Here is a 21,759-nt window from a genome sequence, read left to right on the forward strand (position 1 = left end):
GGTTAGAGGTCTCAGAGAACAGTTTTGTCCCATAGTATGGAAAATCCAGACAGAGACCCATACTCTTTAAAAGCCCCTGTAACACACTGGAGTACCAAAGATACACTTCCGAGGGGCCAAGGGTGATATGACAGAGAAGCAGTGTAGTCAGTCTTTGGGAGCAAGTAAGAGAAGTGGGTTAAAGTATGATATGCTGACTGAAAAGGTGATTACTGCAGACAAATGGGAGTACTGGCGTGCTCTCTTTCCGGTGTCTGACTCGTGCTCTGGGAAAAGCTGGAACTCTTTAAAGAGACCAGCTGGGATATCCTTCCATTTATCCTCTAGCTCTACTTGCCCCTGCTCTAGGCCTGTGGAGACTGACTTCTGTGAACTCTACCAATGGGCTTCCTTGCCCTCCAGCTTCCTATTGGGCTTGGCCAATGGTGAGAATCTGCCAGAAATCAAAAGCGTTCCCATGAGCTGGCCAAATCCCTTAACCAAAGGTCTCAGTTCCCAATAGGAAGCTCTCTTTCAATACAGTCACCCCTGTCTCTAGGTTCCAATAAGTGGTTTTCTGCCCCTTTGACTCTCAGGCCTCGAGACGGCAAAGAGCACCTGTTGGAGGTTCACGTCTCCACACCAGTTCTCATCGTTCCTCAACATCTTACACCTTTGTACGTCTCCCTTTATTCTACTTGAGTAAGCCATAGATTTCATTTTGGGACCCAGACAACAGCCCAAGATAGAAATTTATAAATTTTATGGGACAAAAATTGACCATTTCAGTAGATAATTTTTCCTTTTGGAAGTTCCCGCTAGCACACAATTAAATACTCCACTGTCTACAGTTCATGCAATTTTTCTTCCACCCATCCCCATCCCCTTGCCCACCTGCCACTAATGAGTTCTCTAGGTCTCCACACTCCAGCAGCCCGACTCCACTCGGTTTTTCAAGTTGGAAATCTGGTATTCATTTTGACTTTATCCTTTCCAAATTTGTCTCCAATCTGCCCTTTCCCCTCCCTCCGCCTCTTGTCCCTCACGTGCAGTAACAGTGGCCTCAGAGCTGGTCTCCATTCTGAGAAATGAACTTAACTGCGCATAAGCAAAACAGCCTCAGGTCATAGGCTGTGTTCCCAAGATGAGCCCCTGAACTGGCTTAAAGCTACCCACATCACTGAATCTCTCCCTTTCCAGTTTCTGCTTCTTTCCTTGTCCATATTCCTACCTTCTTGGTGCTGCCAATATCATCACCTGTTTATTGACTGTGTCTATTCTCAATACATCCACTTTGCTCCCTAGCACCCCATTTCCTTCTCTCTTCTGGAATGCTGCTTCCCTGGACTAATGTATCACTAACAAATACCCTTTCTTCCCCCTACCCTCCAAAATAAACCGAACCATTCAACATCTGTCACTTGTGAAGCTGAGAAGTGCTGGAGAAAAAAAATCACACCAGGGTGTCTGGTATCAGCATAACTTTATAGTGACAACCTCAACTGTGCGCTCTCTTATTTTCCACAATAACTGTCTTAAATCTTCTTCAACCTCACCTTCCACATCACAGAGATGATAGAAGTCATCAGGTGAGGGCTCAGTAAACTCTCTGCCATTCCCTCCTACAAATGTGTCTATTTACCCTTCCTTACCGCCTTCTAGTACAAGATCCTATGCTCAGGACTCCAGCCACTCCTGCCTTTCTGGAGACTTTGAACTATCTATTATCTCTTCTTTTTCTGTGTCTTTAACTTCTTTCTCTCTAGAGGATCTTTCATAGCACACTTTCAAAATAAATAAAGAAGAAGTTCCGGGGGCACCTGGCTGGCTCAGTCAGTAGAGCATGCATGCGACTCTTAATTTAAGGGTTGTGACTTCAGGCCCTATGTTGGGTGCAGAAACTACTAAAAAAAAAGAAAGGAAAAGAAAGAATAAATTCTGTCTTTGTCCAACTTCTCCCTCCAGCTGCTGCTTAAATTTCACTTCCCTTCATGGTCACTCTTCTTGAGAGAATCCGACTCATATACTGTCTCCATTTCCTCACATCCTGCTCACTCTCCAGTCTGTGCACACCACACTGGTCTTTTTTTTTTTTTTTGTAAAATATTTTATATTTAATGAAATAGTACTAAAATTCTTTTATTATTATTATGTCAATCACCATACATTACATCATTAGTTTTTGACGTAGTGTTCCATTTAGTACTAAAATTCTTATCTCATGCCCCACTGCTCCCCGGGACTCCCTTAACCAAGAGCATAAACCACTTCTATGTTGCTAAGTTCAATGGAAACCTTTCAGTTCCTTCTATTGGACCACTCAGCAGCATTCAACATACTCCATGCTTTCCTTCTGGAAATGCTCTCTTCTCTCCCCTTCCCTTTTGTGACACACTACTTTATTAGTATCTATCTTTCTACCTACCTAGCTGCTTTGTGTTCATCTTTTTCTCGCTCTTTTATCTTTCACTGACTTTGAAAGGTTGGAATGTTCCATGGCTCAGCTCTAGGGCTTCCTCTCCTTCCACATGCTCCCCCTCAGCCCATCTGCTTCACTTCTGTAGCTTTCGCGGCAATCTACACTCCCATGGTGTTTCACCACTCTTAGAATGAAGCTCTTACTGAGACAAAGAAGACCCTGAGTGACCTCCCCTATCTGCTTCTGTAGCTTTTGCCCTTACTTCCTGCACCCCCAACAAACTGGCTTTTTCCATTTCCATCACAGCACCATGGTCCTCCTTACCCTGGCCATTTGCACATTTTTCTCCCATTGCTTGTTACAGTCCACCCCCACACCTCCTGAGTTTGGCTGTCTTTTAGTCATCTTACAGAGCTGAGCCTCAGTGGCACTTCCTCAGAGAAGCATTTCTTGCTTCTCGGACTAGGCCAGCCTCATTTTTTTTTTCAGGCTCAGTTTTTACATAATTTTACAGTATAGTGTATCTCTCCAGATTATAATTATTTATGTAATTTTTATTATTCATTCCCTCACCAGACATTAAGCTCCGCTGCCTGTTGCTCAATGTCCCACATACAGTAGGTATTCTGTATAATGCATTAATTCACTGAACAAACATCTTCTTTCAAGAGTCCTTTCCAATTTTATAAGATGTAGGCCTCCTGATGCACCTCTAATCACTATCCTAACAATTCATGAGAGATCCCATCCATTTTTAAAAATAAAAACCCACACTATTGACTCCCCAGGAGTTTTCTGGAAAGGGCTGCTGACCAGTGAGGCGGAGAATTAGGTCATTGCCCTTTATGATAATTAGAAGGGGCTCTTTGCCAAGCTTCACCAGATGCATGAGAGCCTGGTGCAGACCACAAGCACTAACGTGGTGATGTGCTGACTCCGGCAGGAATGGGGCTAGTCTCATCAGCTGCTGTGCGGCTGAATGCCAGTGTCTAGTTCAAGACGTGGCTCAGAACAGTGCTACTCGCTCTTTGAGCCTACTTCCTGGGAGTTTTGGCCAGCTTCTGAGATGCAGAAGCAAAGATAGCAGAGGTGGTGAGGAAAACTTCATTGGTGGCTGACTGTACCTTATTAACAGGAAGACAGGCCCTCATCCCCCTGTGCTCTCCTCATGCCCTGAAAAAGCCATGAAAGAGTGGCACCTGGTCTCACCCTCTGTGGCTGAACGAGCCTGCCAGTATTAGGAAGAGATTTGCTGGCATTGTAGGAATGGAAGGCCCTCTTGTTTCAGGGTTACAAGAAACTGCTGCAAGGAGTGTAACTGGCTGGTAGCCTCTAGCTGCCACACTTTGGAATCTGCTGCAGTGGGCTTCACTCAGCCAACGACTGGTTCATTTCGGACCAGCACTCTCCCTCAAATTCTACCTTGAATTTTCCCTCAACAGAGTTTTGTCTCCCCTTAGCACTTCGTGGTACTGTGCTCGCCTTAAGACACGGGTTGTGGTGGAATTTGAAATAGATAATTTCCTGGAATGACTGGTCTAGAGGGTGCAGTTCCTACTGGATTCAAAGACAGGCGCCATCACCGCTCATTCTATATTTTAGGGTAAAGAGGATGCAGAGTGCTCCTTCGGAAGTCTTCTTCCTGAGTATCTGAAGGAAGAGGGCCCTTGGGGCGGGGGTATCACCTTGGACTTCCCTTCATTGATGGCCAGTACTGATTTAGCTCACAAATCTAGAGTCAACCAAATTTCCAGAACCCTGCACTTTCCCTAGTGTTATTTATGGAAATGACAGGTAGCCACACTGTTCATCTTGCTAATTCCTAAACTGCACATAAAATATGTGCTCATCTTACAAACATTCAAATTTTCCATGAAATAGACAGCATTCACAGGGTATTCTCAACAGAAACAGAAACAGAAATAGGTTTCTTCTATTAAAATTACATTAGGATTATTTTGGTTGCAGTTTAAGGACTCAAACTCATATGAACCAAGCCCCCCCAAAGGGTGAATTTATTAAGTTAAATAACAAAGAAGTGCAGTAGATAGATCTGGCTTTGCACATTATTTCTTGTTCATGGCACATAAAAGCTTCCAACAGCCCTGGCTTACCTGGTCCTCACAGACGCTGATCTAAGAAGGAAGAACATATTACAAAAGGTCCAGGAAAACATAAAACCTTGGACTGGCCAGTATGAGCTATAAGCCCATTTCTGAATCAATCACTATGGGTAGGTAGTAGAGGTGTTCTACATGGAAAATATTTGCAATTTATATAACAGACAAATGACCTAAATTTTTTATAGAGAGCATACATTAAAACTCCTATAAATAAGAAAAAGAAAAATGACCTAAGAAGAATACAGACAAAAGCCACAGAAGAGGAAAATGAGTAACAATAAAAATATGAAAAATTCTCATTAACAACAGTATTCAGTGAAATGAATATAAATTAAAACAATGAAATACTATTTTTACTCTATTCAAATGTAAGAATTCAAAGGCAAATGTTGATGAGAGTGTGGGGAAATGGGACCTCCCATACATTGCTGGGGAGTAAATATACCATCATATATCCATACTTGAGATGACTATGTTGTCAATAGAAATAATGGGCAGTGCAGTATGTGTTAGCACGGTAAAGTCTCCAAGACAGATTGTTCAGTGGGAAAAGGCAATTCACACAGTAGAATATTTTGGAAGCTGTGGAGTTGCACCTTTAGGAGAACTTGCTGCAAGGAATGTGACTGGCTGACAGCCCACAGCTGCCGACTCCATGGACTCATGAAGCCAAAGAATGAGGGCACATCAACACAGGGCAAAGAATCTTAAGCAGTGTGGTAAGTTCAGTGACAGAGATGTGCACAATATAGACAGACATGGACATAGACAGAGACACAGATATGTGCGTGCCCAGAGGCAAACCCAATGCAACTTTGGGAAGATATGGGACTTTGGGTCTGGGGTGGCTCCCAGGAAGGATGATGATAAAGCTGAGATGTTAACTGGGTACAGAGAAGAGGAAAACATTCCAAGCGGGCAGAACAGCATGAGCAACTCATGGAGGGAAGAAAGCTGTGCACAGGGAACTGACAACAGGTTGCTAAATACTAAACTAGAGGCTTGGATTGCAACAGACGAGGCAGCGAGACAGGCAGAGTCCAGCAAGGCCTCCTTTGTCATCCTAGAGAGGCTGGAATAGGTTTTCATATGGCGAGAAGCCACAGAAGGCTTTGGAGCAGGAGAGTCCATCTGAGAAGAGATTAGAGGATAATAAGACACAGGTGAGAACAGACAGGACGCTGTCGCTGTCATTCAGAGAGGGCGAACGTCTGGAAAGGAGATTGCCATAGGGTTATACAGGTTAGAATCAATGGAGGGGAAGAAATCTAGGAGCGTGGAGTTGGTACCATCTGTAGGAATTGGTAATGGGCTGGAAGTAGGAGGTGGGGTGAGAGATGGGGAGGAGCCCGATTAGAGACACCCAGGGTCCTGGCGTGAGGGCAGAGAGGTGGTGAACTGAATCAGATCAGGAAACCTATACCTCAGGGAATACAGTGATGGTTGCAAAGGCATCTGGTATTGTCCTTCTGCCACTGTCTTAAAAGGGATTCTAAAGGGATTTTCTTTCCCTTGTTCCTCCAGCACTACACTTGCATTACTGGCCTAAGTGGATACTCACCAGCTGGCCGTGTCCATCACTACCGCCAAGTCTGAGAATTCCCGAGTATACTTAGAGCCTGTGGAGCTGCTGACACAAACAGTCATTAGCAGACGACCCTTTTGTAACCAACTATGCTTTAAAATGTAAACTGCGGGGGCATTTTCCTTGCATTGTCCAGAAGGAACTTTCTCCTGCCTGAGCCTGGATTAATCATGAGAGAGCTCGTCAACATTCCACTGGTACATATTCTTACTTTGGTTGCCTTCAGCGGGACTGAGAAACTTCCAAAAGGTTTGTTTCGGAAATCTTGTCTTCTTGTTGCCTTGTCACAGTTCTAGTGTGTGTGTGTGTGTGTGTGTGTGTGTGTGTGTGTGTGTGTGTGTGTGCGCGCACGCACACGCGCGCGCACGCACTCTGATCATGACCGATTCATATGATGATGGGCTTGGGTGTTACTTGGTGAAGTTGGGGTACAATGTATGGAGAGGGAGAAAACTGTAAAAGTAAGCAGTTGCTTGATGGTCTCATTTCTACTAGCATCCCTCCCCCGCTTAAGTTCTGCAATAAAAAGTTTAGCCACCCAGTACATGCGAAGCCCTCACTTGTAGGGAAACATCAGCAGGTAGACTGTAAGTTATCAAGGTCCGTTTTGTTTATGTGTGTGTGTCAAACTTCAGGGTGGTCTAAATGGATGATGAAAACCTTTTCACATTAGGTTTGCCAGGAGTATAATCAACCCTACTCCCAGATGTCCAGACTGTTTGCTTCTGAACAAAAATCATTTCCATTTTCAGTTTCAGTTTTGCAAGATTCTTAGTAAATACTTTAGTTCCTAAAAATTGGAATTAAAGAAAGACTCACACCATTTGCCTATGTAATAAAAGCCTGAAGACAATGAGTTCTCAATAACTTTGAGGTTGGAGGCATGATTTGGCTTGGCCAAGAGACTGTGAAAGTTTTTTTTCAGAGCCTTTGGAATGTACCGGAAATAACACCACCTCAGGGAAAGGAAAGCAACTTAAGAAACTGACAGACACCTGTTGCAGGAGCAAGAATGTCCACAGTGATACGGTTTCTGGCCAGTGTATTATGAAACTGAGACTAGTGTATTTCAAATCAGGAAGAAAGGCAGGAAAATACGATATTTTGCAAAGTGACTGAGGGCTTCTTTGAAAATTTTTTTTAAAGGCACGAGTAAGATTGAATGATATCAGTTAAAGGGTTTTCAGATTAAATGTATTAGAGTAAAAAGAATTTTGTGTTTTATGATACTCTCGAATTAATTATTTTCCCCTCTGTTACCTTCCCAAAGAACTGAACACGTTTGTATTGTGTAGATAAGTGAAGGTAGCATCTGTATGTAGATGGGAAATGTAGCTTTAGATTTTGTGGTTCACTAGAATTTCAGAAGCCACAAGGGCAAGACTGCTAATGAGATACAGCTTTCCTCAAAAACAATCTGATTTCATAGATTCATGTTGTTTTGTTTTCCTTTTCTATCTTACACAAGCAGAAAGGTATCTTCAGATGTATTTAAACGTTTAATTGCCAACAAATACTTTAGGGTATCTCTAGATAAGGAAGAATCTAGATCTTTTCAAACAGCTAATAATAGACAGACTCAACATTGGCTTCAGATTATTTTAATACTTCCTGATCATACAACGGACGTCCGGTAAGGTAGCACCTGAATGTTCACACATATGGATTGTGACAAGTCTTATTTGCGCTATTCTAAACCACAAAGTTACATAAAAATGACATGGTTAAATGCTAAAATTCACTAAAATTCAGTCTCAGAAGGAGCGAAAAATTAATTTTGATGGTTCATATCAGAATTTGGTACATTAAAAAAACCTATCTCCATATAAACAACCCCTAATTTATATTCTAGAAAGAAACGATTTATAGTTTCCAGACTTTACAGGTAAAGCCCTTAATTCAAATGCATACTATCTCTAGTTCGAAAAATTCAAAATATGGTGATATAAAGATAACAAAGCCAAAAATCCTGGCTTTTAGATAAAATGATCAGATTATTAATCCAACTTTGTTTGTAACTTATTTACTACTATAGATTATAAAATCAAAAAATTAAAAGAATGTTTTTGCCCAGTCTCCTGTATTTATGGTAAAATTTAAACTAGTATGAACTTAACACCAACCCTAGCCAAGAATACCAGGCCTAGTAGGACAAACATCCATTAACGACACACACCTGCTCTGAGAATAAACATCATAAAAACATAGTCCTTAAAATTTTAAATGTCAGAATTCATGGAATATACTGGCACAAAACCCACAAAAATATGCTATCATTTTAATACTACGAAAAGCAATAAAGATGTTCCACACAAACTATCTCATAGTTACTTTCTCTATTCTTGACAGAGAATAAAAAGAGTTTTTTAGATGGATACCTTTGTCCTAAGTCCTTTATCATGAATGAATCGAGAAATCTGCACAATAATGTGTTACAAAGTAGACTGACAGATTTTAAATAGTGCAAGAGTAATTAGTGGATTCTTTTCTGTCTATATACCATTGCCTCAATAAAATTAATAATAGACTTTGTAGATTTAATAGTTTATTAATTTTAGTTTGAGATTCCCAATGTTCAAAGACAAGGGGAAAAATCACTTGTTCTGAATCATTCCAACTAGTGATACTTAGAACGATGAGCTCACTATCATAACCCACAAGTAGGAGAAATTTACCAACCTTCAGGTATGAAAGTGCCCAACATTTCATTGAATACTCGCCTTAACCACATACACTTCAATAATATTTAGTGCTTTATCAGGGAATATTAAGTGTGTGGTGGGATTTAAAGTCTGTAGGAGTATAGGAGTTCATGGAAGCAGCTCTAAAGTGTGTTTATTGTGCACAAAGAACTCCTGTCCAAATGCCACTTTACTCCCATACCTACAGGTTTCTGAGTCTAAGTGATCTATCTTCAGATATATTTGAGTAATTTCCTCTTCTGCATCGTATGTATACAAAGACAGGATTCACAGATTCAACGACTAGGCACAGCTGTCACTGAAATCCAGGACACCGAGTCCTGGATGAATATTGACGTGCACTGAAAGAGCAACTCATTGCGTGTTTGCTTTAAATACTACTGACCTTAAAGAACAGAAAGGAGCAGAAATGTCAAGATTTCTGCCACATTTCCAGAGTAGGAGGCAGCTTCTCAGTGAAATAGGACTTAAGATTATGGGAGAAAGGGACAAGTAAGGGGTGAGTACAGGACCCGAAGGATGTGGCCCAATTCAGGAAAGCGAGCAAAGGAGCAGACCAGAGAATGCAGAAGAACTACATGGCCATGCTGAGGACCCAACTGGGCTTGGGGACGGAGCCTTTGTCATGGCTTTAATTTGCACCACTGTTTCACTTCATCTAACAATACTATATGCACATAGGAGCAGCGAGGACAGCTGGCTGGATTAGTTCAAGGTTGGTGCTCCCCCGGGTCGGCGCAGCTAAAGGACTAGAGAGTAAGGGAGCTGAGATTATATGGCAACATACCATGCAGTCTAGGCTGAATAATGAAGGCAGTGAAGTGAGGACATTTAAGGCCCGGAAGAGAACATTAAGCTCAAGTTCCTTTTCCTAGTCTCCAAGGTCTTTCCATGTGTTTTTAGGGACAGCAGGTAGTCTCTGTGAGCCTCTGTTCCTCGTAAAATGAAGACGTGCATAGTAGTGTTCAAAATATAGCATTATATACTATGCTAAGGACTGTCAATGATTGGGGAAATGTTCATCCTTGGGCAACATGCACATTTTAGATTGGTCCCTATGAAACTATGTCTTTACCCAAATGAATTCCCCCAGGAGAGGCAATTTCAGACATTCTAACAGGCTCAGCCAGAACTCCTACCAGCCTGTGACCAGCACCATTCCTGAAGACAAGGACCAAAAGTGTGTTCTGTGATAATGAATGATACCACATTAAAAAGTGACTGAGATTATCGATGAAGTTTACAAACTCCAAAGGCATCATCATAAAAAATAACTTGCATTTTATTATATCACCAGTAGAATAAATGTGTCAGTGTCTAAGATAAGCTAAATGATGAGCAATACTGAATACCCTTTTTCTTTGGGGAATCTGAAAAATTTCCAGCACCAAAACGTGTTTTCTCATACTGAAAAAACAATACTGTATTCACGATGTTAGAAAAAAAACAGGAATATATCCCAAGTCTGAGCTCTAATTTTACTAAAATAGAAAGAAGCAAATACACCTGGCTTCTTGGTTTACTCGGTCATTTGGTCGTGTTAATCAACAACTATTCAATCAGAAGCTGGTATGCCAATGCCCATGTGGTTGGGCCCATAAAAGGGTAATGTCATGTCCTTCTCACCAAGCAGCTAGGATTCAAGTTAAGCTACTCTTTGGGTACGGGAAAGTGTTGTGCTCATTTTCATGTATTTGTTATTCATGTGGTCCTTGGATTGAGGAAAGAAATAGTGCCCTAGTTTAAACAGACTCTGGCTGAGATGAAAGCTGAATAAGAGAATGCAAGTAAACAGGAGACAGTCTGCTGAGTCAACAAATATCATTAAATACAACGATGTGATTTTGTCTGTAACGATTTGAAAGTGGGTTTGTTTGGATAATTTTGAAAGATGGGCAAAGTGAACTTAACCAATTATATCCTGCCTATACAAATTGATATTAATGTAAATCTTATTTTTCCCTCTGTCTGTGAGTAGTATTAGGCTGAAGACATAGAATAGCTTAGTGTTAAAAGATAGGAACTTTAAACCAACCTTCACCTTGAAGTTCAGCTCTATAACTTCCTACTTTCATTATGTTTAGACTAGTTATTTAACCATTCTTAGCCTCCATTCCTCATCTGCAAATGAGAACAATAATACTATCTACCATTATGTTTGTTGTCATAAATGAGATAATGAATGAAAAGTATAATGCATGGCCCATGGCAGGTTCTTGATATTGGATGCTAAAATTATTAAAAAAGAGTCAAACTTGACCCAAGACTGCCATGCCACATGTACATGATGGGAGGGTGTTAATCTAATAAAGTTCTTCGTAACGCCTCATATATGTCTCCTTAAATGTCAAGACATTGTAACATTTACTTCCTTGATTTTAACTGATCTCAACAGTCTGTAAAAGTATTAATAGTATGTCTATTACCTCTGTCACTTTGGAAGTATCAAGTGAGAAGAAACTAATGAATCAAGTTTATTTTATAATAAGACATGGCCATGAAGAATGATTTTGAAAATATAAAATATAGAAAAGCTTACAATAGAAAAAAATCATCCCAACTTACAAGACTACTAATGTGTTGGTATATTTTCTTCCATTTTTTTCTATGTATGATAAAAAACTGTTTATACAATTCTGCTGCCTGCCACTTCTACTTAACATGAATGCATGAACATATTCTATTATCTATACTCTTTAAAATACCATTTGCAGTGACTGTGTAAATAATATACTGTTTAGACAAGAGTTGCTGATATATGTTTAATATCCACCTCTCTGAGACAAAAAAAAAAGGCCCTCATCTGTTGCATTTGTTGATTTCTGTAAATATTCCAACTACAGTTGATTTCAAGCTAACGACGAATACTGAATTGGAAAGAGATGTGCAGTAGCATGCCTTTATATACTATTTCTACTATACGGATACATTGGATGTAAATTACTTCAAGAGCGTAGATAACAGTGCAGTGTAGTAAAACAATTAGGAAGTGATCCATTTTGAGTATTATTATTTTGTTTTTGACATGATTTATTTAATTATAATTTTTATTTCAATTTGTTAACTTGAGTAGAGTTGACACACATGTTAACATTAGTTTCAGGTGTACAACAGAGTGATTCAACTTCTCTATATGTTACGCTCTGCCTGTCACAAGCATAGCCACCCTCTGTCACCTAAATTTATATAATTTAGTTTTTAATAACGGCTCTATTTAACAATTGTCTCACAAAATTCTGGAAAAATTAGCCCTTGGCTCTGTTAAGCAAGCCAGTACCAGCCAGCTCCAGCAGATCCCAGCTAGAAGGCAGAACCGGGTGCCGAAACTTTCTTCCACTTCAGCATGATTAGTACAATTTAGGACAATTAATCGCTTTGTACAGTGAAGGTCATCTAATGTGCCTTTCCATCTTGAGATTATTTCCTTGGGAGAGATTCCCAGACGTAAATATTAATGGTAAATTTGCAAGTCATCCAGAGACTAGGAGAACCACTGAACTGTTCAGGCTTCAGTTTCCAAGTTACCAAATCAAGTAACACACAGTGTTCTGTATGGGCAAAGGCCAATTTTGAATGCTTCACGTATATTCATTTAATGAACCCTCCTGACAAGCCTCTGTGGTGGTTTTCTTATCCTCTCCATCTACAGCTGAAGATGCAGAGGCCCTGGCTGAGTGACTTAGAGCGGGAAGTGACAGAACAGGGATTTGAACTTGAGCCCTCTGCTAGTGCCTCTCACTCTTCAGGCTCAATAGTCTTTCCTTTTAAACAATGAAAGCATTCAGTGGGGGGGATGCGGTCGCTGGGGGATGGGCATTAAGGAGGGCACGTGATCGGATGAGCACTGGGTGTTATCAACTGTATAGTAACACAGATACTAAGAAATAAAAACAGTGAACACTTATTAAATATTTGTGGGATGCAGATAATGATGGGCCCAAAGGTGAATTGATCATATTGAATGCTTTCGTTGTTTATTTATTATTTTTTTTAATTTAAATTCAATTAGCCAACATATATTAGTGTTTGATGTAGTGTTCAACGATTCATGAGTTGCATATAACTTATCTCATCCATGGGAACCTTCATGCCTATGTATAAAAGATGTCATTTCACATAAAAATTCTGCTCTCTTATTTCAGCTATTCTCTTCCCACCTTTAAAAAAATATATGCTTGTTATAAAGGCCTCAGAGATACAGTTCATTTAAACATCACATCCGTCAATGTGCTAACCCTGGGGATAGAAAAAGGCCTAAGACATGGTCCCTGGCCCCAAAGCTCAAGACTTCTACAATTAAGTATGGGACAAAGACATAAACAGATCATTTTAATCACATCCCTGTCACAAGTGCTGTAAAAGCGACATTTGCAGGATGACCTAAGGTTCAGAAAAAGGGCATTTGGCTCTGTCTAGCAAGTCTGGGAAATTGGGAGAAGATGCTGCTTAAACTGGATCTTAGGAAAAGAACAACATTAAGGAGGAAGATGTGGGCCTCGTGGGACACTCGAAAGCACCGTGTTCCCTTACTCTCGGCCCATGAGTTTGTCTCTGAGTTTACTGAAAAAAGAAGGTTCGTTTAGATAGTGGATGCATGTTTTATGACCAATGTGCCAGTCTGTTTTCATGAAGCTGTGACCCCCTACCCTGCAGCTAAAATATTGTTCACACTACTTACTTGGCTGTCATGTGTACCTTGCATTTTAACTAAAATGACCATATAATTTGTTGTCCAAAGTCAGGCACTTTTGGAGTAGAGGGCACTATCAATAATTGTGCCAGGAGAGCAGGCATAACTGACTATTATAACTGATCATTATTTATCTATCCATCCTCATTATCTAGATTGTGGCAGAGATGGGTTTTACACATATTTTTTGCTTCTAGTGAACCTGGTGCTTGCTACATGGAAAACAGTAAATAAATCTCTGCTAAATAATAATGATGATAACAAAGTGGTAATGATAATTATTTTAAATAAGATTATGCAATGGGTAGATTTCCAGACTCACCCAAATGCCAGTGTTGGCACTTTGCCACACCATCCAGCCCTTGAGATAACCAGGACCCCACCCCATTTGCTTTGGTGGATTCATAGGTTTCCTTAAGGATTAAAGAGGGGTGCATCCATCCCACTACCAACCTGCTCTCTTCCTTCTTAATTTCTTTGTCCTCCTAACTCTTATAATCCAGGTGGACCCTCATTTCATAGAGGGACAGGAAGAGAGAAAGGACCATGTCACAGCCTCTCCTCCTGTTGTCTTTCTTTCGTGGAACACACACACACACACACACACGCACACACAGAGGCACATACACACACAAACAAAACAACAACACAAAAACAAAAACAAAACCAGCTTTGGAATATAACTCATATACCATGCACCTTACCCACCTAAAGTATACAATTCACAGAGTTGTGCATTTATCATCAAAATCAAGCTGAGAACATTTTCATCACACCTACAAGAAATCCTGTGTCCTTTAGCCACTGATCACCCCCTTACCGCTCCATTCTTCCCCCCCCCGCCCCAAGTCCTAGGCAGTCACTAATGCATTTTCTGACTACAGAATGGCCCATCTGGACATTTCATATAAATGGAATCATACAGTATGTTGTTCTTGTGGTTGGGTTCTTTCACTTAGCTTGTTTCCAAGGTTCATCCATGTTGTGGTAAATATTGGTACTTCATTCCTTTTTATTGTCAAATAATATTCCATGGTTCGGATATACCCATTTTGTTGACCCATTAATCTGTTGGTAGACGTCTGGGTTGCTTCCATCTTTTGGCTATTGTGAATAACACTGCTATGAACACAGTTGCATAAATATCTGAGTCCCTGCTTTCAATACTTTTGGGTATATATTCAGAAGTGGAACTGCTGGATCATATGGTAATCTTAGGCTTAATTTTTTGAGGAGCCACCATACTGTTTTCCACAACAGCTGCACCATTTTACATCCCCACTAGCAATGCGCAAGGGTTCTAATTTTTCCACCTCCTTGCCAAGGAGGTGGAATGTTGTGGATGTGAAGTGGCATCTAACTGTGGTTTTGGTTTGCATTTCCTTAACAGCTAATGATATTGAGCATCTTTTCACATGCTTATGTCTCCAACACAAGTGAAATTTATACAAACTCTTTGAAGATATGTCTATTCGGATCTTTGCCCATTTTTTATTTGGATATTTTGTCTTTTTACATATTCTTTTCCTAATTTACTCACATGCAGATCAGAATTCTTTGTAAATCTGATGAAGCTTGAGCTTCAAAGTCTTTTAAAACCCTCAGTGGGCTCTAGCAATGTGTTCATATGAACATATATTAAGAAATTTGGAAAAAAATGTCTTTAAACAATTGTTAAGACCTCTTTCTACTCTGATTCCCTTTAGTCACACTTCCCTTCAAGTTGATTTGTGTTGGGTGGCCACAGATATATTGTATGTAAAATTTTATATTATTTTCCTCAAGGTGTGTACCCAAATTACATAACTCTGGGCTTCACAAAACCTGGATCTGCCCCTACTTATATAAAATAAATTCCTACTCTCCTGGGAGCCTTCTCTTTTGATTCTCAATTGCCTAGTTTGAAGTAGAAACAAAATTCTCTACCTAAGATCTTCCTTCCTTCTGGCAACTTTCTGCTATGGGGAACTATAATTCTCATTCAGGTATGTGGTTGCCTCTGACTGCTCACAGAAGATTAGTAAACAGCATTCTAGAATGTTCTCATCTGATGTGTCCTCTCCTTGTAGCTCCTGTCATCACCACTCCTCTGGAAACAGTGGATGCCTTAGTTGAAGAAGTGGCTACTTTCATGTGTGCAGTGGAATCCTATCCCCAGCCTGAAATTTCTTGGACCAGAAATAAAATTCTCATTAAGTATGTATTCTGCCTTTTTCTATTAAGAATACCCACTGCTGCCTTGCAATTTAACTTTGTCATAAATGGAATCACAGCTCTTGGTAGTACAAAAGCTCACCTTCTAGAATATGAAAAATGCAAATGTCCTCATTTTATAAATGTAAGATCTGAACGTCAGTGAGGTTAAGAGAATTGCCCAAAGCAAAACCGAGACTTCGTTGACATGGGGACATGTGGGCTATTTCCAGGACCCCATTAGGAAAGACCATGACATCCTCGGTCTGGGGGCACAGAGCACATGTTTCAGGACATGCTGGGGAATTAACAGGGACCAGACTTCTCTCCTCTACTTCTACTACCCCAATAAGGTAAAGTATGTTGTCTAGGAACCTGACCTCTATGTCACCGTAACTTTTTCTTTTGAAAGTCAGAAGGGGTTCCTGATATATAATGAGGCAGCCTCTGCAAGAGATAAAACTCCCACCTGACGTGAAAAGGTCATGCTATCTTTTCCTCATTTACAATAGTTATCTGATCAAAAACACTCTAAAAAAAATCTGTAAGGCAAGGAACCTGGCTTCCCAGCAGGCAATACAGCTTTGCACTAGGGCCAGAGTGCTTACACTGGTAGCCACAGAGGGAGGTCCATGAACTTGCATGAGGAAAAGTTGTGTCTTTATTTGCACTAAACCCCAATGAAATTTAGTGTTTCCTTCTATGATACATGTTGTAATGTGGGAAATTACCCTGTGCTGTGGTCACCTTCAGGTTGTCTCCTAGGCAAGCTATTCCCAAAGTCTTGGGATAGAAAGGCTCAAAATAAGATGCTTGAAATACAGTTGACCAAATCCATTTAAAATAAAATTAAATTAAAAAATATAAAATATATAGAGACAAGAAGAAAGAAATGGGATAAATTAATGTACTTAGGAACCTCGGTTTACTCAGTGTTTCTATGTCCAGTCTGTCTTGTGCCTCAGACTCAGACCGCAGTGTTCTTACAAGGACCAGTATGGAGGCTGCGCCACAGATGGAAGGTGCCTGAAGCTAATAACATATCCTTGCTCTGTTGGAGAGATGTAAGCACATTTGGCCATGACTCTAGCTTGCCAATGAGCCTGCTGAACAGCCATGGATTTTAAGTGTGTTTCTTGGGTAGAGTGCATGGGACCATAAAGGGACCACATATTTATTGTTTGAGAGAGAGAGAGAGAAAAAGTGAGTGAGCAGGGAGGGGCAGAGGAAGAGAGAGAATCTAAAGCAGGCTCCATGCCCGGCGCTCAGAGCCTGACATGGGGCTCAATCCCACAACCACAAGATCGTGACCTGAGCTGAAATCAAGACTCAAACATCCAACTAACTGAGCCACTCAGGTGCCCCAAGGGACCACATTTTATGTCACCAATGGGTGGTTGATTTAGGGATGACAGAGCTGTCAGTCTAGAGGTGGCGTAATTATAAACTTGTCTTTCCATCCCTTTCTACTCGAAGCCATACTCTTCTTTGTTACATCATATTTTCTATTTATTCCATCAATCTTTGGCAGGTTGCTATTTTATTTACTGCCTATATTCAACACACCTTTTCAGCTCTCCCTGTGTTTCACAAGTCACTCTCCTGTCTCCCTCTAATATGAGTCATTGTGCCAATATCTCCTAAGCTATTAGCTTTACGTTTTACATGCTCATGTAAACATTTTCATGAGTTTTATCTGTTATTTGTGTCTTTGTCTTCTATAGTAAAATAAATAAAATAATGTCTTTAAATAATACAGAAAAACTTCATTGTAAATATGGATCATGAATCACAGTAGTCATAAAAGAACCTGTGAAGTTACCACAGAAGTTAGATAGCTTTGTATTACATTACAGCTGTTGCGCATATCTTGACATATTTATACCCTTCCCTACTTTGAAATTGTAATAGTTGTTAGATAGTCAACATTCAGTATTCAAAGGTCGATGTTCAAAGACTACTCTCCTCACCACAGCCCTCCAACTTGTCTGGGAAAGAAGTTTGATGCCTGCATCATAAATAGCTTTGAAACATATGGCCCAATGATCCTCTCATATGTTTATCTCTCAACATTATAAGGAGATGAAGAAATGAAAGATTTTTAAATTACACAAAGAAAATCAGCATTATAATATATAATTATATTACACATAATATATATATTTATTCATATATATATTTATTTATATATAAATAATATAAGCTCATGTTAATTTGGCTTGTAATACTATGAATAAAATCACTTAATACATTTGAATCTTCCCTTTATTATAAGACAAAAATGTTACAAATAAATAAGAAGTAAATGGAGCTATAGGTTTGAATAGTTAGTTAGTCAAAGAATCTGTGAAATAGGAAGAAACTATATTTTGAAAATATATTCGAGTGTCCTTTGAGGAATAATGAATACCTGGACACAGAAGAAACCTGAAAAGCACTACCTCAGACAGGTGATCAAGGTCAATAGCAACAGTGAAAAATGACATTGATAGCATACCCTTGCTATGATGTGATGTGGCACTCTACTTTTGTGATCCTCCTCCCAAAAGCCACAAAACCAGTTTTATCATGATAAAAACATAAAGCAAAGTCCAGCAGAGGGGCATCCTACAAAAGACTTGACAAGTACTCCACAAAATAGTCAACGTCATCAAAAACAAGGAAAGTCTTAGAAACTGTTGCAGTCAAAAAGAGCCTAAGGAGATATGACAAATAAATGTAATGCAGTGACCTGGATGAAATCATGGAACAGACAAAGACATTAGGTAAAAACTAAACAAACCTGAATAAACTAAGACTTACAGAAACTAGTTAATACTGTATCAATATTGGTTAATTGTAATAAATGTACCACACTAATCTAAGATGTTCACAATAGAGGAGACTCATGAGGGAGGAATACGGAAAGTACTATCTTTTCCATTTTTCTAGAAATCTAAAAGTGTTCTGAAAAATTCTATTTTAAAAATTATAAATATTTGAATATTCCTCACAATCCACAAGCAATTTACTCTAATTAAGCAACAATGATGCAACAGCTTATAAATCTTGAACACTTTATATTTCACAGAGTGGCTAGACTCTTGGTCCACAAGTACATCTGTAAAATATTCCAATGTTCATATTTTTCCATGAACATTTACACAGAGCGAAACAAAACAAAATCAACAAAATTACATGTGAGTGAGTCTCATGGCTTGCCATAATTATTTATTGTGAGTTAGTGAACTACCCAATGATTAGACCAAAATCTACCATACATCTTTTGGTTCCTCTTCAAGATCAGTATACAATGGTAGTCCCCTGTTGAGATTAGAACATCAAGAATCCACTTCCTTTCCCATTTTTTGTTTTCATATTAGTTCCCTATTTCTACTGTAACAAATGACCAAAAACTTAGTGGCCTAAAATAATATAGATTCATTATTTTATAGTTCTGGGAGTCAGAAGTCTGAAGTTCTCTCTGGGCTAAAATCCAGGTGTTGACAGAGCCGCATTCTTCCTGGTGGCACCAGAGAAGAATCTGATTTCTTGCCTTTTCCAGCTTCGAGAGGGCTACCTGCCTTCCCTGGCCCCTTCCTCCACTTTCAAAGCCAGCAATTCCATCCCTCTGCCTTCCACCACCACTGTTGCATCTCTTCTCATTCTTCGGGTTCCCTCTACCATCTTTCAAGGACCATCATGATTACATTGGGCCAAACTGCACAAGCCGTGATACTCTATTTTAAGACCCTTGGTATCTGTAAAATCCCTTTTGCCCTGTAAGGTAACATATTCAAGGGTCCTGGGGATTAAGACGTGGATTTTGAGGGGAACATTCTTCTGCCTAATGTATACATTTTGCATAAAGAATCTTTATTTGGTCATAAAACTGACTTTTATGTTGTTGCTTCCCCTCACATTTTTCTGTTTCCCCAATTCCCTTCTCAACAAACATGTAATTTAATGAGATAATGTATGTAAAACATCTATTTTTACAGTTTGAAGCGGCTTTGCTTCCTTATATATTCCAAGGAACTAGAACTGTGCTTGAAACTTGTCAGGCGCTCAACAAATATTTGTTTAATAAGTGAATGCTCAGTTAATTGTTAGTTACTTCTATAAATATTTAGTTCTTCCCGCTAGTCACATTTATGTGTGTGTGTTCGTTCCCTGGCCGCTACTTTCCAGTGATTATGGGGAGAAAACTCATATGTCTTGGTAATAATATACTTTCCTGAATAAAGTAAACTTTACGTTTGGTCTTATCAACAGACATCACCTTTTGAAAGCATTCTGGAGGGACTCAGTGGTGCTTTGATTATTGGAGTCGAGGGAAGATTAGAATGCAATGTTGGCTTTAAATTACCAACTAAGGTTATTATTCAGAACTCATTCAACTTTCCTTTTGCTTTTAACCTGCTTCCTTCATTGACAAGTCATCTGTTTTGATCAGTTAATCATAGCCAAAAAACATCACACAGGAGGGTCTAACCTGCCATTGCTGTCTGTGACCTGCAGGCTCTTTGACACCCGGTACAGCATTCGCGAGAACGGGCAGCTCCTCACCATCCTGAGCGTGGAAGACAGTGATGATGGCATCTACTGTTGCACAGCCAACAATGGCGTGGGGGGCGCCGCGGAGAGCTGCGGGGCTCTGCAAGTGAAGATGAGTGAGTGGGAGAGAGCCTCTGCTCATGATGTTAAAGCTGACCTGGTATACCCCGGAGCAGGCAGTAAATAGAGCCTCCTGCACACCTGGAGGTTCAGCAGCCAGCCAAGTTCAAGTCCAAAACACAACCTTGAGGCAGTGAATTCTACACCTTGTATTCCTGTCCTCAACTACAGGCAAGCCCCTTAGTTCTCTAGCCTCTCTTGTTTTCTTGCCTGTCCACAGTGCCTTCTGCTCCATCCTGCCTTCTGCCACCAGGCAACCTCCCTCTCAAATCTTCTCCCTGCACCTTTAAAACAGTTCCAACCAGATGCACTTTTTATCTGTAACCTCTTTGCAGACACTTCTACCCTTTTGCCTTATTTCAAACTTGATTTTCTTGGATGACTTTTCAAACTTGAGTGGCTTTTCTGCTTCAGTGGAGGCTGTTTATTTTTCCCCACTTTTCCCGTCTACAAGGCTCGCAAGGACCCCTAGCCCCCTTTCAAGCCATTACTGCTGTGCAAAATCTTTCCTCTCATGAGGACATGTGCCATTCTGACCATTCTCTCCTGTACATCTATTCAAGTCACCTGCTTACTTCTAGGCACTCCCCTGCACCCCCCAACATCTACCGAAGACTTTGATTCCAGACTCATTATCTTTCTATCCATCCCCACTCCTGCCACCATCCTAAGGGATTTGAACAACCATGAAACAGCCTCTAGCCATTTCATCCTTACAACTCCTGATATCCACAAGTCCAGTGATATCTGCCTTAACTGTTTGTCAACCCCATCAATGACCTTGTCACCCCCAGGAAATGGTCTGTATTTAAAATTGTAAGCTCCAGTATGTCATACTCTGAACATGGACACTTCTATTTCTCACTCTGTCCCATGAAGAAAACACTTTCCCACACTCATGTTGTGCCTCCAGAGAGAAGGCAAAAACTCTATCTGTCTCTTCCTCAGCTAAGAACAGAGTCCAGCTCTCTCACTCCCTTACTCCCACTAAAGAGCCATCACCAGCATGCTCACGTTCTCCTGCCCTTGACTCCTCCATTCTCCCACCCACTGATGCCCAATCGGGACTTCCTCAGTTCTCTCTCCACTGGGCTTTCTCTCCTCCCTGGTGTTCTATCATCCAGCACTCTTATCAGCACCCTCAAATCTCATGACCTCCTGTGCTGGAAGCCCTAGCTGCTTGTAGACTGTCCACCTTGTCATAATGTAATCTTTATTTTCTTCTGACACCACACTGCTGATGGCAAAAATCACAACATGCAGGTGTCATACAAAATCAGTGGGGTCCTGTTCCACCTGGGAACTTTATTGCAAGTTTTGTTGTTAGCTCTGATTGTCATCACTATTTCTTTTATCTTTTACCTTTCTACTTTGTGGTCATTGTTTTGCTGAAGGAAGTCATTCGCTCCTTC

The 21,759-nt window shown here is 40.2% G+C and overlaps 1 protein-coding gene across 5 annotated transcripts in view; it reads left to right on the forward strand.

Annotated features, from left to right (window-relative positions):
- Nucleotides 1-6,276: 6,276 nt before the first annotated feature.
- Nucleotides 6,277-21,759, forward strand: part of MUSK (muscle associated receptor tyrosine kinase) — a 94,714-nt gene continuing 79,231 nt past the window's right edge. For all 5 annotated transcript variants that reach the window (XM_088018795.1, XM_028108828.2, XM_028108827.2 and 2 more), the window contains exons 1-3: nt 6,277-6,355; nt 15,568-15,694; nt 20,192-20,343. In XM_088018795.1, the coding sequence (XP_087874921.1) occupies nt 6,277-6,355; nt 15,568-15,694; nt 20,192-20,343 (358 nt within the window). The remainder of the gene's footprint in view (nt 6,356-15,567; nt 15,695-20,191; nt 20,344-21,759) is intronic.

This window comes from Eumetopias jubatus, unplaced genomic scaffold (assembly GCF_037043125.1).
Source record: "Eumetopias jubatus isolate StellerSeaLion01/CBP00866 unplaced genomic scaffold, mEumJub1_p1.0 scaffold_15, whole genome shotgun sequence".
Taxonomy (NCBI): Eukaryota; Metazoa; Chordata; class Mammalia; order Carnivora; family Otariidae; genus Eumetopias; species Eumetopias jubatus.